Source organism: Lynx canadensis, chromosome C1 (genome assembly GCF_007474595.2).
Source record: "Lynx canadensis isolate LIC74 chromosome C1, mLynCan4.pri.v2, whole genome shotgun sequence".
NCBI lineage: Eukaryota > Metazoa > Chordata > Mammalia > Carnivora > Felidae > Lynx > Lynx canadensis.
Window position 1 is genome coordinate 41,957,479 of NC_044310.1, and position 18,678 is coordinate 41,976,156.

General features: G+C 35.3%; 1 protein-coding gene across 11 annotated transcripts in view; it reads right to left on the bottom strand.

Annotated features, from left to right (window-relative positions):
• The window catches only part of TUT4 (terminal uridylyl transferase 4), a 137,057-nt gene that overhangs the window by 85,694 nt on the left and 32,685 nt on the right, over positions 1-18,678 (bottom strand). For all 11 annotated transcript variants that reach the window (XM_030324613.1, XM_030324612.1, XM_030324607.1 and 8 more), the window contains 2 exons: positions 14,077-14,240; positions 8,451-8,567 (listed from right to left, as the gene is read on the bottom strand). In XM_030324613.1, the coding sequence (XP_030180473.1) occupies positions 8,451-8,567; positions 14,077-14,240 (281 nt within the window). The remainder of the gene's footprint in view (positions 1-8,450; positions 8,568-14,076; positions 14,241-18,678) is intronic.

Here is an 18,678-nt window from a genome sequence, read left to right on the forward strand (position 1 = left end):
CTTTGTGACCACTCTCCCACCCTTTTACACACATACTTGGGCAACCAATGACCTGCTTTTGACAACTACAGTTTAGTTTGCATTTTCTAGAGTTTTACATAAATGGAATCACACAATACATACTCATTTTTATCTGGCTTCTTTCACTCATGTTAATTATGTTAAGATTCATCTGTGTTGTATATATCAACAGATCATTCCTTTTTATGCCAAACAGAGTAACATGGTATGAATATATACCACAATTTGTACATCCTTTCACCTACCTATTCATGTACATTTGGCTTCTCTGCATTTTTTGGCTAATAATTGTATATAAAGCTGCCATGAACATTAGTATACAAGTATTTGTACAGACATATGCTTTCACTTCTACTGGGTAAATACATAGTAATAGAATAGCTGATAGTGTATTAGGTGTATGTTTAACTTCTTTTAAACTGCTGAAGTGTTTTCAAAAGTGGATGTACTACCACATGATCCAACAATTCCACTTCTGGGTACTTACCCAAAGGAAACAAAAACGCTAACTCAAAAAGATATTGTACCTCCTCATGTTCACTGCAGCATTACTTCTAATAGCCAATACATGGAAACAACCTAAGTACCCATGAATGGATGAATGAAAAATGTGATAGATATAGATATATACTTCCCATTGTGTATGTGTGTATATATACAACAGAAATTACTCAGCCAAAAAAAGAAAGACATTTATAACAGGGATGGATGCTGAGGTCATTATGTTAAGTGAAATAAGACAGAGAAAGAAATCCTACATGATCTCACTTATACGTGGAATCTAAAAAACACAAACTGAACTCATAAATACAGAGAACTGATACCAGCATTCTTCTCGAAGCTAGAACAAGCAATTCTAAAATTCATATGGAAACACAAAAGGCCCCGAATAGCCAAAGTAATTTTGAAGAAGACCAAAGCAGGAGGCATCACAAAGCTGTACTTTAGCCTCTACTAGAGACTTTAGCCTCTACTACAAAGATGTAATCATCAAGACAGCATGGTATTGGCACAAAAACAGACACAAAGACCAATGGAATAGAATAGAAACCCCAGAACTAGACCCACAAACGTATGGCCAACTAATCTTTGACAAAGCAGGAAAGAATATCCAATGGAAAAAAGACAGTCTCTTTAACAAATAGTGCTGGGAGAACTGGACAGCAACATGCAGAAGGTTGAAACTAGACCACTTTCTTACACCATTCACAAAAATAAACTCAAAATGGATAAAGGACCTGAATCTGAGACAGGAATTTACCCAAGGGATACAGGAGTACTGATGCATAGGGGCACTTGTACCCCAATGTTTATAGCAGCACTCTCAACAATAGCCAAATTGTGGAAAGAGCCTAATGTCCATCAACTGATGAATGGATAAAGAAATTGTGGTTTATATACACAATGGAGTACTACATGGCAATGAGAAAGAATGAAATATGGCCCTTTGTAGCAACGTGGATGGAACCAGAGAGTGTGATGCTAAGTGAAATAAGCCATACAGAGAAAGACAGATACCATATGTTTTCACTCTTATGTGGATCCTGAGAAACTTAACAGAAACCCATGGGGTAGGGGAAGGAAAAAAAAAAAAAAAAAAAAAAGAGGTTAGAGTGGGAGAGAGCCAAAGCATAAGAGACTCTTAAAAACTGAGAACAAACTGAGGGTTGATGGGGGGTGGGAGGGAGGGGAGGGTGGGTGATGGGTATTGAGGAGGGCACCTTTTGGGATGAGCACTGGGTGTTGTATGGAAACCAATTTGACAATAAATTTCATATATTGAAAATAAATAAATAAATAAATACATACATACATACATACATACATACAGAGAACTGACTGATTGGTCGGGATGAGCAAGATGGGTGAAAGTGATTAGATGGTACAAACTTTCAGTTATAAAATAAATAAATCTTAGGAATGTAATGTACAGCATGGTGACCACAATTAGTAATGATGCATTGTATATTTGAAAGTTGCTAAGAGAGTCAATCTTTTTTTATTTTTTTTTTTTTAATTTTTTTTTTTCAAGGTTTTTTTATTTATTTTTGGGACAGAGAGAGACAGAGCATGAACGGGGGAGGGGCAGAGAGAGAGGGAGACACAGAATCGGAAACAGGCTCCAGGCTCCGAGCCATCAGCCCAGAGCCTGACGCGGGGCTCGAACTCACGGACCGCGAGATCGTGACCTGGCTGAAGTCGGACGCTTAACCGACTGCGCCACCCAGGCGCCCCGCTAAGAGAGTCAATCTTAAAAGTTCTCACCTCAAGACAAAAAATTTATTATGTGTGGTGCTGTACAACCAGACTTATTGTGATCATTTTGCAAAATGTATAGTGAATCATTACGCTGTCTACCTAAAACTATGTATCTCAATTAAATCTCAATTATATCTCAATTAAAAAATTATTGAAAATAACTAAAAGTTTTTAAAAAGTGCAAGTACTACCTTACATTTCCATCAGTACTGTTTGTGACTTACAGTTCGGTGTCCACATCCTTGACAAACCTTGGTACAGTTATTTTTTTTTTTATTTTTAGCTATTCTTGTATTGATTTCCCTAATGTAAAGATACAGAACGTTGAACATCTTTTCATGTGTTTGATATCTGTATATCTTTTGTAATGAAGTGTCAACTCCAATCTTCTGCCCATACTTTTATTGGACTGTTTATTACTGAGGTTTTGAATTTTTTTATTGAAGTATAATTAACATACAATGTTGTATTAGTTTCAGATACACAATATAATGATTCAACAAGTTTATACATTTCTCAGTGCTCATTATGCTTATTAGTGAGCTTTCAAAGTTGTTTCTACCTTCTACATATAAATTATTGCCAGATACATGATTTGCAAGTATTTTCTCCCAGTCTGTAGCTAATATCATCATTTTTTGAATAGTATCTTCCAAGGAACTGAAGTTTGCAATTTTGAGGAAGTCTCATTGATAATTTGTGTCCTTTAGTGTCATATTTTTTAAAATTGTGACTAACCCAAGGTTATAAACATTTTTTCCTATAGTTTCTTCTGGAAATTTTATGCTTTTAGGTTTTACATTTATGTCTGTTATTCATTTTGAGTAATTTTTTTATACAGTACAAATTATGGATCTAATTATTCTAGAGCCATACATTTAGAAGACTATCATTTCTCCACTGAATTGCTTTTGAACGTCAAAAATCAGTTGTTCACACATGTGTGGGCCTATTTCTAGACTCACCATTCTGTTCCACTGATCTATTAGTCCACTTGATGCCAGTACCACACTGTCTTGATTATTGTGGCTTTGTTAAGTCTGGAAATAAAGTGTATTAGTCTTCCACCTTTGTTCTCTTTCAAGGTTGTTTTGGATCTTCTAGATAGAGCCTTTGTGTTCTCATATGAATTTTAATTTTTTTTTTTCAACGTTTATTTATTTTTTGGGACAGAGAGAGACAGAGCATGAACGGGGGAGGGGCAGAGAGAGGGAGACACAGAATCGGAAGCAGGCTCCAGGCTCTGAGCCATCAGCCCAGAGCCTGATGCGGGGCTTGAACTCACGGAGCGTGAGATCGTGACCTGGCTGAAGTCGGACGCTTAACCGACTGCGCCACCCAGGCGCCCCTCATATGAATTTTAGAATCAGTTTTTAAATCAGGATTTTGGCTGGGATTATGTTGAATCTATTCATCAGTTTAGAAAGAACTGACAATAATATTAATTCTTCTAACACCCAAACAAGACGATTTCTCCATTTATTTAGCTCTTTCATTTCTCTCAGGAATGTTTTATAGTTTTCTGTACACAAGCTTTGCATATTTTGATGCTATTTTAAATAGGGTTTTTTTTTAACTTCTAGATTTCACTAAATATTCTATATAAACAATTATATTATCTATAAATACAGTTTTGCTATTTCTTTTAGAACCTCTAATACAATATTGAATAAAAGTGTTAAGAGTGAACATTATCTTCTTTCTTCTCCAATTTTTTTAATGTCATAAAATATACACCACATAAATTTCACTATCTTAACTGTTTAGGGTACATTTCAGTGACATTAAGTAAATTCATACTGTACAACCATCACTATCATCCATCCACAGAATTTCCATCTTACAAAACTGATACTCTATATCCATTCATGATAACTCCCCATTCCCTCATCTCTGCAAGGTTCTGGCAACCACCATTCTACTTTCTCTATGATTCTGTCTATTCTAAATATCTCAGGTAAATGAATTCATATAGTATTTGTCTTTTTGTTACTGGCTTACTTTATTTAGCATAATGTCCTCAAGATTCATCCATGTTATAGTATATCAGAATTTCCTTCCTTTTTATCACCCATTGTATGTTTATATAACATTTTGCTGACCCATTCATCTACAGATGGACACTTGGGTGGCTTCTATGTTTTAGTCATTATGAATGATGCACTATGAACACAGGTGTACAAATATTTCTTCAAGACCTGCTTTCAGTTCTTCCAAGCATACACTCAGAAGTGTAACTGCTGGATCATATGGTAATTCTTTTTTTTTTTAATGTTTATTTATTTTTGAGAGGGAGAGAGCACAAGCAGGGGAGGGGCAGAGAAAGAGAGGGAGACACAGAATCTGAAGCAGGCTCCAGACTGATCTGCCAGCACAGAGCCCAATGCAGGGCTCAAACTCATGAACCATGAGATCATGACCCTGAGCCGAAGTCAGATGCTTGACTGAGCCACCCAGGCACCCCAGTAATTCTACTTTTAATTTCTTGAGGAAACACAATACTATTTTCACAAGAGCTATACCATTTTTTTTAACGTTTTTATTTATTTTTGAGACAGAGAGAGACAGAGCATGGTCAGGGGAGGGGCAGAGAGAGAGGGAGAAACAGAATCTGAAGCAGGATCCAGGCTCTGAGCTGTCAGCACAGAGCCTGACACGGGGCTTGAGCTCATAGACTGTGAGATCATGACCTGAGCTGAAGTCAGACACTTAACTGACTGAGCCACGCAGGCACCCCAAGCTATACCATTTTCGTATCTATCTTTTCTCCTAATCTTAGGGAGACAGTGAGTGTTCAGTCTTTCACCATTAAGTATGATATTAGCTGTATGTTTTTCATAGATGTTCTTTATCACATTGAGGAAGTTCTCTTCTATTCCTAGCTTTGCAGAGCCTGATGCAGGGCTTGAACTCATCAACTTGAGACCTGAGTCGAGATCAAGAGTTGGACACTTAACCGACTGAGCCACCCAGGAGCCCCTTGCTGAGACTTTTTATAAGAACTTTTTTAAATGCTTTTTCAGCATCTACTGAAATGATCAAATAGTTTTTTTGGTTTGTTAATATGATAAATTACATTCATTGGTTTTCTAAACCAAAACTGCACTCTTGGAATAAAGCCCCACTTGGTCATAATATATTTCTTCCTTAAAATTATTCTTAGATTCAACTTGCTAAAATAATGTTTAGAATTTTTGCATTTTTATTCATGAGGGATATAGGGCTTAAGTTTTCTTTTATTGTAATGTCTTTTTCTGGTTTTGGTATCAGAATAACATAGGCCTCATGGACTCAATTAGGAAGCCATACTCTTCTTCAGTGTTCTGGAATATGTGTACTGGCACAGAAATTATCAATTATGCCAGAGCTCAAGGGTGACCTTTTATTTCTTTTTTTCAAGTTTTTTCCTCTTTCTATTTCATTTTGGATGGCCTCTATTATCGTATGTTCAAGTTCACTTTTTCTTTTGCAACGTCTGATCTGCCATTAGTCCTACCCAGTGTATTTTTCATCTTAGACCCTGTAGTTTTCATTACTATAAATTCAATTGTAATCTTTTTTATATCTTCCAAGTCTCTATTTAATTTTTGGAATATCAGGAATATAGTTAACTGCCTTGATGTCTTCCTCTGCTAATTCTCGAGTCAATTTAATCAGTTTTTCCCCTCATCATGGTTTGTGTTCTCCTGCTTCATTGTATGCCTGATAATCTTTGAATGCCAACATGAACTTTTTTTGTGGTGATGGATATACTGTGTTTCTATAAACATTCTCAACCTTTGGTCTGAAACACTGGAAACTGTACTTTTGGGTCTTGTCTTTTAAATACTTTAGTCAGGATCAGACTGCATTTAGTTTAGGGTTATATATTCCCCACTCCTGAAACAGAATCTTTCTGCATACTCCACCCAATGCCCATGAAGGTTTTCCAGTCTGGATAGTGGCAAGGTACTTACTATTCAAAGCCCTATGTGAGCACCAAGCACTGTTTGAATTCCATCAGATGATTCTTTCCCTGGCTCTAGGCAGCTTTCTCACATGCATGTACCAATCAGTACTGTATTGAATACTCTGAGGGGACTGTCTTTACACCTATGGATTTCTTTTTTTTTTTCTTTTTTTTCAAGTTTATTTATTTATTTTGAGAGAAAGAGAGAGAGAGCACAAGCAGGGGAGGGGCAAAGAGACGGGGAAAGAATCCTAAGCAGGCTCTGTGCTGTCAGCAAGGCTCGAACTAGCAAACTGTGAGATCATGACCAAAGCCAAACCCAAGTGGAATGCTTAACAGACTAAGCCACCTGGGCACCCCTTTCTCTTTTTTGTTTCTTCAACAAAAAAGCTTTCTCTTTTTTGTTATTCTATCCTACAAACTCTAGCCACCCTGGATTCCCTGGACTAAAGTTCATCTCACCTCTGGGAGTTCATTGGGTTCCCCTCCCTATAATGCAGTATGGAAATCAAACTGGAGTAATCATTGGGTTCACCTCATTTGTTTTCCATTCACTGCCTGTCCTTCATTGCTTGAAAACCACTGTTAGCTATTTTTATCCTTTTTTCCCCTTTGGTTATTTCAAGAGTGAGGTAAATCTAGTCCTTTTTATTCCAATTTCAACAAAAGCAGAAGTCCAGTACGACTGTTTTTAAGGTTTGCTTTTTTGTAATGTTCTAACATTTCCTTATAAAGTATATAATGTGTATTGGCTTTCTTTTTAAGTTTCTTGTTTGGAACTCCCTGAGGTTCCTGGAATTAATGAGTAGCATCATTCAACATTTCTTGAAATTTCTCAGTTATTATCTCCTAAACTACCACTTTGTCTCTGTTCCATTAAGTCTTATGAAGCTCTAATTAAATCAAAATAGGCTAATAAAATCTGAATTTCTTTTCCGAATTTCTGATTTTCTTCAATGCATTCACTTTTTCAAGAAAGATGTACTGAACACCTACTATGTGTCAGACACTGTCCTAAGCAATATAGAAACAAAAATAAGACACTAAACCTACCTGCTAGAATACTGGATATTGAAAGTGTAGAAGAAAAGGAGAGAAAGCAGACATGCACAATACATTCTGATCAAGCTGCTATGCAAGCACAGAAATACCTAATCCAGACTTTTTGGGAAGATCAGGTAAGAGTATTTCTCAGAGAAAATACACCAGCAGAGACTGAGACATAAGTAGATTACATAGTATTAATATTACAACTTTGAAAAGAAAAAATTAAATAGCTAAAATACTAATCATTTTTAAAAACACTATTCATATCTATGTCTACGAAATGTTCAAACAAAAATAGCTAACTAAAAAATTATGAATTCCCAAAGTCTAATCATCATAAAGCCCTACATGGTCTGGACTTCTCTACTTTCACCTCACATCATTTTCGTCCTATCTCTCTTTGCCCCAGTCACACTAGACATTTTCAGTTCCTAATATGCCACATCATTTCCTAACTTAGAGAACTTTATTCATACTTTTTTGTGTAAAATGCCCTCAGCTTACTCCTCTGTGCCATTCACCTTTCTTTTAAACTACTTCAAAGTTCAACTCAAATGACACTTTCTCAGATAAACTGTCTCTGTTGCAGACTAAGTAAAACATTCGTATACACTTCCTTAGCACCACATTTCTCCCTTTAATAAAACTCGTTATACTTAAATTCTTTTTCAGTGTACGCCTTCACCAATACTTTAGACACTCTGAGGGTAGGAATCACGACTATCTTGTTCACCGCTGCCTAGACCAAGCACATAAAATCTCAATAAATATCAGGTGGACTGACTGTACTTGACAGTTATGTATGTATGTAAGTATGTATGTATTCATTCATGCATTCATTTCGGTTTTATTTTTAAGTTATCTATACACCCAACATGGGGCTCAAATTTACAACCTGGAGATCAAGAGTCACATGCTCTACCAAATAAGACAGCCAGGAGCCCCTCTCTGACAGTTTTAAACTCAGTAATCAACACACTTTAGGATGAAAAGACTGGTCTCTGAAAAGAACCTCCTGACCACCTAAGATAAAGTCAATCACAGTTTTTAATGCTATCATTTTAGTTAACAATATAAGACTGGACAAATGCCTCATTTTTGGTTTCATAAATTAATCTTTGATATAGTTTTACCATTCAAAATATAAATAAAATATTTTATAAAAAGAACTCACCAAAATATTTTTCTTATGTCGTTTCTCCTTTATATGTTTATGAGCTCCCTGGATGTTTTCAATGTGAATTAAGCAAAGTTTGCATAGGTATCGGCAATTGGTATATTCTGGTGAGCGCTGAAAAGTTAAAAAATACATTTTCAAAAAACAGAGAAGTAAATTTTTGACTATATATTTGGATGACATAAATATAAGTAACAAAAATAGGCATTAAAGGAATAAATTTTTAATAAACAAATCAGTACTTATATACCGAAAAGATAGTTGTCCTTTTCAAAACAGTCACCATAGGCAATTATATGCTAATTTCAAACAACATGATAATGTAATATAGTCTTTAGAATCCAATGTAGGATAAAAAAGTCAGTCTTGTTACTTAGTCTTATTCCAATGTTGTCCCAAAAACCAGTTTCAAACTTTGTCTTTTTATTATAAAAAATAAAATCCACCCTCAAATAGGGGAGTTCAAAAGAATGAACTGCAAATATGGAAGACAGTTTCAAAAGCTGAGTTCCAAAATCACTCCAATGAATCTCAAGCTCATGGGAATAAATGGATACTCTCTTGAGTCAACTATTCCGAAGGGAACAATTCTGACACACAAAATTATCATAGTACTTTAGTCATACTTTATAAATCTACTCTTGAAATAATTTTTAAAAACTTAGTAATTTCAAAGGGCCTGTTATGTGCTAGGCACCATACTAGGTGTTTTCACACATAATTTGTCACTTTAATACCCCTAATAATCCAATTAGATTGGTATTATCTTCATTCTATACATGTGAAAACAAAAGCTTATACAGCTTGTAACTTTCACAAGGATACAACATTAAGTAGGAGATGCTGAATTTAAATTCATGTATATCTGAATCCAAAACCAGCTCTATCCATATTGATTACACAATGAAAAATTATAAAAACACAATAAATACACATTGAATTTAAAATATTATTTCTAGTGCCTTATACTGAAATTGCAGCAATGCTTAAATTTTTATCTCAGATTGATCTTCAATAGGCTGCAATTCCTGACAAAAAGATTCTCACCCCAAATTTACCAACAATCCTACCAGACTAAAAATAAATATAGCCATCATTTAATGACTCCACATTTTACTGGCAAAGCAACTAAATCTCAAGAATTAAATAATCTGTCCAAGGCAACAAGCAAAAAGGAAAATTCAGTTCGATAGTCATTTCGATTTGTAGTATAAAAATTCTTTCACCATTTGCAAAGATATGGATGGAGTGAGAGTTATGCTAAGTGAAATAAGTCAGAGAAAGACAAATACCATGTGATTTCACTCATATGTAGAATTTAAGAAACAAAACAAACGAGCAAAGGGGAGAAGGGGGGGCAAAGCAAAAAACAGATGCTTAACTACAGAGAACAAACTGGTTACCAAAAGAGAAGTGGGTAGGAGGATGGGTTAAATAGGTGATAGGAATTAAGGAGAGCACTTGTGATCAGCACTAAGTGTTGTATGGAAGTGCTGAATCACTATACTTTACACCTGACACTATCATTACACTGTATGTTAACTGGAATTTAAATAAAAACTTAAAGACAAAAAACAAACCAAAGAAACTCTTTCAAATCTGTCCTTCTTGGGGAACGAATTAAGACCTTGCAGAGACTCCTACCTCTTAGTTTCTAACCACAACTAATACTTAACTCCCTAAATACCTTCTTAGCTCATACTATGTCAGACATTTATCTAGGAGCTGGGGAAATACAAACAAAACAAATTCTCTGTTCTCACAGTTTACATTCTAGTGTACAGAGACATGTAATAAATAAACAAATGTACAAATTAATAGGAATATGGTGTGGGAGTATTAACTACTTTTTTAAAAAAGGGTCCTCACTTAAGACTTTACTGATAAACTTAAAGGAAGTGAAGGATTAAGCTGGGTGGATATTTGGTAAGAGACATTCTAAGCAGAAGGAAATGTTAATGCTAAGGCCCTGAAGCAGGAATGTGCTAATATGTTTGAGAAACTGCAAAAAGCCTAGTGTATGACTGGCAGAGGGGTAATTGGGGCCAGGTCACAGGCCCCTTAAAAAGACCCTGGCTTTTATTCCAAGTGTGAGAGGAAGACACTGAAGGTTTTCAAGCAGAGAACTACAAGATCTAATCTACTTTTAAAGGGATCACTTGCCTTCTTCCTAATTCCTTCAAGAACAGAAGCAGGAAGAGCTTATTGCCATTATGAGCATACTGCAACAATCCAGAAGAGAGATGATGTTGACTTGGTTCAAGAAGAGTGGTGAATGTGGCAAGAAGGGTCGATTCAGGAGTCAAAAGCATAAATACAGAACACCTGAAGCTATGAATATTGATGAGGGAGTCATGAAATCACTTATGACACGAGTTTTTCAGTTGTAAAATATTAGCGGACAAGGACTTGTCTGGATTTTTTTCATAAGAAAAATTTGTTGTAACACTGAACGGGAAGTCAGAAAGCTTGAGATGACATCTCAATTGACCTTGGATAAATCTCTAACACTGAAAACTGCTTCTATCATCTTAGAATGTAATAATAAAAATTGCTCTCCTTGGTAAATTCAATTCTACAAATAGCTGATCTTTATTTAGTGGTTACTACATACCAGGCACTATGCCAAGAACTTTACTTGTATTACTGTATTTAGCCCTCCTAACAGCCAATGAGCTGTTATTTTTTTATCAACTCTATTCTAATGATGAAGAAACTGAGGTTTAAAGAAGTTAAATAACTTATCCAATGTTACCCAACCAGTAAGTGGCAGAGATAGACCCCATGACTCCGAAACCCATACACTTTAATCACTAAGCAAACTACCTCCAATTATTGGCTAACTTCTATGTGCAAGGCAATATATTAAGTACAACAGGAAATAGGACAAAAATGTTCTATCATGAAGCTTCTAGTTTCACAGGAGAAACAAATAAAAAAATGTTTTAAAATTCCTTTATTATAGTTATATTTTATTTTGCCATTAAACACACACAATAAACCTTTCTCTGGGCATGGAAATTCTAGTCAACAATACTAGTCAACTAGTATTTCCTAGTCAACATTTAACACTCACTATGGGGAAATTTACCCTTCTGATCTAAGAGCTTGGATTCATTCCTTCTTTGGTACAGTTTAAAAATCTACATCTTTACTCCTCAATCAGATAATCTATGGGTATAGTGTGAACCAAAGGACCTGATGAAACCAAAAGCAAGTAGTTAAGAATATTCTTAATGGGGGCGCCTGGGTGGCTCAGTGGGTTACGTGACCGACTTCGGCTCAGGTCATGATCTCACGGTCCATGGGTTCGAGCCCCACGTCGGGCTCTGTGCTGACAGCTCAGAGCCTGGAGCCTGTTTCGGATTCTGTGTCTCCCTCTCTCTCTGACCCTCCCCCGTTCGTGCTGTGTCTCTCCCTGTCTCAAAAATAAATAAACGTTAAAAAAAAAAAAATTAAAAAAAAAAAGAATATTCTTAATGAATGTCTAAAGCTGGTAAAAAAAAAAAAAAAAAAAAAAAAAAAAGGTTAACTAAGAGTGCACTCAACAACTGGGGCACCTGGTTGGCTCAGCTGTGCTGACAGCTCAGCGCCTAGAGCCTGCTTCAGATTCTGTGTCTCCCTCTCTCTCTGCTCCTACTCTTCCCCTGCTCATACTTGGTCTCTCTGTCTCTCTCAAAAATAAACAAAACATTAAAAAAAAAAAAAGTACACTCAATTGAAACGAGAGGTTTTGGAGGACAAAGAGGTGCCAGGAAGAAAAGAGATTACAGACATCTATGCTGGTACTGGCACACTCATCTTATATAATTATTGCCTAAATTCAAATAAACAAATTCAAACAACAAATAATACGTCTTCCACACTTCCAAGCTTTTCTTTTACCCCAGGCCATTCTTTCCCACCACCATCAAATATCCATTCCACCCCAACTTCTTCCTTCTCCCAAGAATTGATCTTTCCTGCTTCATATCTTACCCCATCCAGTCCCCAACTTGTCTTAAAAACACATCTTTCACATTTTCTTTATATATATGCCATATAATATTCACCTATATCAGCCTTCCCCAATTCACCAAGTCAATTCCTAACTACTCCTTCAGACTCCATTCCAATGTTACCTCTTTATAAAGCATTCAAGCTGGTCACTCTTTTAAGATCCCATTTTCAAACAACAGTGTTACTATTACTGTTATTTGCTTACATGTTTTTCTCTAATCAGTAAACTCCTAGAGGAGAAGCATCATGTTTTTAAAAATGCCACACACGTCCAATTCAACTTTTTATCACTAGATCACGGCACATGAAAAGCACTCAATATTTATCTTAACAATACACAGATCCAGAATAGCACTAATTCCAGACTTAGGGAAAAGAAAATGATAGGAAAGAGAGGACTAAGTAAAATAGCAAATTGCAAAAGACTTCCTTCTAACTAGCTTGGGATACTAGCTAGTACAGAACCTAAATTCTCTTCTACATTATGGGCCCCGACGGCCTTAATATTCCTTTCTATTTTCAGAGGGTGACTACTCTGTCCTATTAATAACCCAGGATCGCCTTCATCAATTTAGATATGACCTCATTTTTCTAAACTCTACAAAATTATACCATTTCTTTCTTTCCTTTCTTATTTATCAAGAATGATTACCTATTTCCTTGTATACATATTCACAAATATCCCAAATATCTATTTATGAACAGATTGATTTATGATTCTTTCCTTCAATACCTAGCAGTGTTTTTATTAAGGCTAGGAAGGTGTATTTCTAGATTAAAAAATTAGTACTCAGGAACAAGATACAAATGGCTACAACAGTTCCTAATACACTGGAGATACTCAGTAAATTTGGGAGAAAAAAGAGGAAAAGGTAGAAAACCAAGGAAAAAGGGTTAAAGTGTAATACATCATACAGTATTTACTAATTTATCATTCCAAATGGACTATTCACTTCTAATTCATAAACTGCCACTTTCACCAATATATCCCCAGTGCCTAGCATAGTACCTAGAAAGTAACAAGCACTCCATATCTATTGATGAGTGAATAAATCAAAGGTCAACAAACTTCTTCTGTAAAGGGACAAAGTAATAACTTTGGTAAATATTTTACTTTGGTAAATATTTTGGTAAATATTTACTTTGGTAAATAATGAATATTTTATGCTTTGATAAATAATAAATATTTTATGTTTTGCAAGCTATATGCTCTCTAGAGCAACTACTCAATGCAACTCTGCCATGGTAGCATGAAAGCAGCCACAGACAATAGGTAAACAAATGGGCATGGCTGTGTACCAATAAAACTTTGTTTATAAAAACAAGGAGTAGGGGTTTTTTTAATCACAATTTAAAAAACACAAAACTCACCAACCAAAAAGCAAAAAAAAGAGGATAACCCCATAGTTTGTTGACCCCTGGAATGAGAATGAATGAAGTCAGATTCACAGATATAAGGATTTACTGAACAAAGGGAGAGAAGAAAGAAGGAAAGAGGGAAGTCAGGAAAAATGAAAGCTATCTCTGCCTTAGCAATAAAAGAAAAAAAAAAAGAGCTGTACTTGGCAAAGAAAAGTTATGAAACATGCATCTTCCTCCAAACAACTAAAATGACATAGTATACTTTTTCAAGTCGAAAGATGTGATCTCTTTCTAAGCGTTCTTCTGCTTGTTTCAAGCCTAGCCTCTGCTCAGGTGTCAATGCAGATTCATCTATCACAGTAGCATTTTCTAAATAGTCCATCTCTGAAGAATTTTCTTTATTAGATTCATCATTCTTCATTTTACCTGGAAAAGGAAGCAACCACTTAGTTACCATCAGCAGAACTGATAAATTAAAAAAAAATTTAATGGAAAACATTCAATTTCTGCACATACAGAAAAAAGATTCTTTCCTTATACATTCCTTAGTTGTACAAGTTGGTATACTTATGTAAGATTCAAGTAAGAGATATACATGGTATCAGAATTCACAAAGAAAAATCTATGTCATGGGTGAAATGCCTATCTTGTTCTTCCAACCTATCAAGAGAGACAAATCTAACTGACACTCACTGCAGAAGGCTAACACACTATAACCATCTTGCAAAATGTCTGAAGTATGATAAAAAGCTATTTGAAGTCCCAAAGATTAATCACTAAAATCAGTTTAGTGACTTCATCAATATACACTAGCAGCCAAAATAACATACATACTCTAGACCACAAACCCACACCAAGCTCCTCCCTCTTTGCTTTCACTGAACTCATGGATATCTCTACCATATCAATATTTCTTTCTTTGCTTCCCTACCTCATAGCTACATTGCAATCTCTTCAAGGCAAAGACTGGGTGCTGTCATCTTTTCATTTTCAGCACGTAGCATTATATACCTAGCATACAGTAGGTTCCACCATCACTGTGATTTTTCTAAATACATAATGAATCATGTTATTCTCTTGCTTAAAATATATAAGGCTTTCAAAGAGTTCAGGATAAAGTTTAAACTCTCTAGCTTATTACATGTCATTCTTGCCTTCATGAAGGCAGTAAACAGAGTAACTACAATAATTCCAAGTTGTAGCAAGTGTTATAAAAGGGGAAATGCAAGTAACTGAGAAGGAGAGTTTAGATATGGGAGTCAGGGAAGGCTTCTCTCAGATTTTAAACCAAGACCTTCAGAAAGAGAGCTAAGTTCTCTATATCTCTAACCTTATATTCTGCCTTAAGCATCTTTCATTTCATTCATACCAAATGTGCTAGAATGGATCATTGTTACTTCAAGTCTCAATGTCCTTTATATATGTTTTTTCTTCCACCATCAAGGCCCTCCTCACTTCAACTAGTAATGTTTACCTGTCCTGCAAAATTCAGCTTGAGCTTAACCTAATTCAGAAGACAGTCTGATATTCTTTATACAGTTGACACTTGAACAATACTGGGGCTTGGGGTGCCAAAATCTGCATGTAACTTTTGACTGCCCAAAACCTTTACTATTAATAGCCTATTTTTGACCAAAAGCCTAATGATTAACAGTTGATAGACACACATTTTGCATGTTATATATACTATATATTTTATTCTTACAATAAGGTAAGCTAGAAAAAAGAAACTGTTATTAAAAAAAATCATGAGAAAATAGATTTACAGTACCATACTATATTTACTAAAAAAAAAAAAAAAATCAGGGGTGCCTGGCTGGCTCAGTCAGTAGAGCATGTGACTCTTGATCTTGAGATTATAAACCGAGCCCCATGCTGAGTGTAGTGATACTTTTAAAAAAATGAAAATATTAAAAAAAAATTTTTTAAGCTTATTTTTATTTATTCTGAGAAAGAAAAGGAGAAAGAGCACAAGAGAGGGAGGAGCAGAGAGAGAGAGAGAGAGAGAGAGAGAGAGAGAGAAAGAGAGAGAATCCCAACCAGGCTCCACGCTGTAAGCACAGAGCCCAACTCGGGGCTCCATCCCACGAACGATGAGATCATGACCTGAGCCAAAATCAAGAGTCAGACACTTACCCAACTGAGCCACCCAGGTGCCCCCCAAAATAATAATTTTTTTTAATTAAAAAAAAATCCATAAGTGGACCTGTGCAATTCAAACCTGTGTTGTTCAATTATACAACTGTATTCTCGTAACACTCTCTATTGTTTCACATTTGCATAATAATGTAATTTGTATTCATTTATCTATCTCCTACTTCACATGATAGATTCCTTGATGCTAATGACTAGGTATTATTTAACTTTGTATTTTCAGATTTTAATACCTAGACCAGAGAAGACACATAATAAAAGTGTACTGAACAAATAAGTTTGGATGTATCTAAAAACACTACTTAAAGTAAACGTTCATGGACAACAGATCTCTCCATTCTGCCCTCAAAAGCCAACTGCATGCCATCTACAAGAACCATGACAGTCAATTCTACCTTTTGATAACACGAATTTTCTAAACAAAGAAGAAAGGATAGGACTTTGGAAATGAAGTGTTTCCTACCACAAGGACACAGAAGTCTCTAGAGTCAGGTGGCAAACTCTTAAGATGTTATTAGAAGGATTCAAACATAAGAATTATGTTAGGTTGGCTAATTAATTCTTAAATTATTGTCAGGGAAAGACTGATGCACAATAAGTAATTTGCAATTGTATCCTAGTATTTAGAAAAATAATTTAGCTTTTTAGTAACAATTTTATGACGGTAATGTAAAATAAAAGATAAAATTCTAGTTTTATTTCTACATTTCATGATAAAGAACAGTAGTAAGAATATTCTAACCTTTTTCTCTTTTCTATATGTACAATTTGCCAAGCACTACAAGGCAACATCAGCAAATCTTGTAAAACTGTCATTTCTGCCAATATAAATAATTATTGAAAGTTACATACCTTCTTTAAAATTCAGAAATAAATTATTTATTTTTCTAAAATCAACATGAATATAAAATAACATCTGGCAGAAGTTCCCAAATTTCTTCCATCAAACTCTAGTTCTGTGAGATGTTAACACTATCCCAAAACAAGAGTTCAAAACAGGTATTCAAACAAAAACCTCTACATGAATGTTCATAGCAGCACTATTCACAATAGTCAAATGTGGAAATGACCCAAATGTCCAATCACTGATAAACATAAATAAAATGTGGCATATCCGCACAGTGGAATATTATTCAACTGTCTTAGCTCAGGTTGTCATAACAAAATACCATAGACTTAACAGGGATTTATTTTCTCACAGTTCTAGAGGCAGGAAAGCCCAACATCAAGGTGCCAGCAGGTTTGGTGTCTAATTAGAGCTCTCTCCTTGGATTGCAGACAGTTGCTTTCTTGCTGTGTCCTCACAAGGCCATTCCTTGGTTCATGCATACAATGAGACAGATGCCTCTATTCCTCTTCTTATAAGGCTTCAATCCCATTGTATTAGGAACCTACCCTTATGACCTCATTTAATCTTAATTACCTACTAAAAGCTCTTATCTCCAAATGCAATCATACCGGGAGTTGAGACTTTAGCATACAAAATTTAAGGGGACACAATTCAGTCTATAGCATCAGCCTTAAAAAGGAAAAGTCCTGGGGGGTGCCTGGGGGACTCAGTCAGTTAAGCATCCTACTATCAGCTCAGGTCAACACCATGATTTCATGGTCATGAGATCGAGTTCCACATCAGGCTCTGCACTGGGTGTGGAGCCTGGTAGAGATTCTCTCTCCCTCTGCCCCTCTCCCCTGCTTTTCCATGCTCGCTCTCTCTCTAAAAAAAAAAAAAAAAAAAAAAAAGTACTGATATATATAACACAAATGAACCTTGAAAACACGATGCTTAATGAAGGAGCCAGACATACAAAACAACATACATGATTCCATTTCTATGAAATATCCAGAAAAGGTAAATATATAGAAACAGAAAGCTTCGTATTAGTGATTGTCAGAAGATGACAGGAGGAGGGCAAAAGGATGTGAATCTTAATGAGTAGAGTGTTTCCTTTTGGGGTGATGAAAAAGTTCTGCAATTAGATAGTGGTGATGGTTGTACAACACTATAAATGTACTTAATGTCACTAAGTTATATACTTTTAAATGGTTAAGACAGTAGTTATCATATGACTCAGAACTCTACTTCAACATATATATCAAGGAGAAATGAATACACACACCCACACAGAAATTTTTAAATAAATGTTCAAAAAAATGTTCATTGCAGGGTTATTTATACTAGGCAAAAGATGGAAACAATTCAATTATCTATCAGCTGATAAAAGGATAAGTAAAACATGGTATAGCCATAAGATGGAATATTATTCAGCAATAAAAAGGAGTAAGGTACTAGTACATGCTACAACATGTATGAATCTTGAAAACATTCTGCTAAGTGTAAAAAGCCAGACACAAAAGGCCACATGTTATATGATTCCCTTTATATAAAACAGGGAAATCTATAGAGACAGAAAGTAGATTACTGGCTGGCAATGTCTAGGAGGAGGGAGTAATGAGTAAGTGACTTCTAATGGGTACAGTTTCTTTTGGGGGTGATAAAAATTTTCAGGAATTAGACAGTGGCTATATCTACACAACTCTATGAATATAGTACTAAAAACCCCTAAACTGTATGTTTTTAAATGAGACATTTTGGCATGTGAACTGTATCGCAATAAAACTATTATATAAAAAGGTAAGTAAGAAAAATTTTAAATATGACAAATAGTAATAAAGACTATGGACAAAGGCACCTGGGCATCTGACTCCTGGT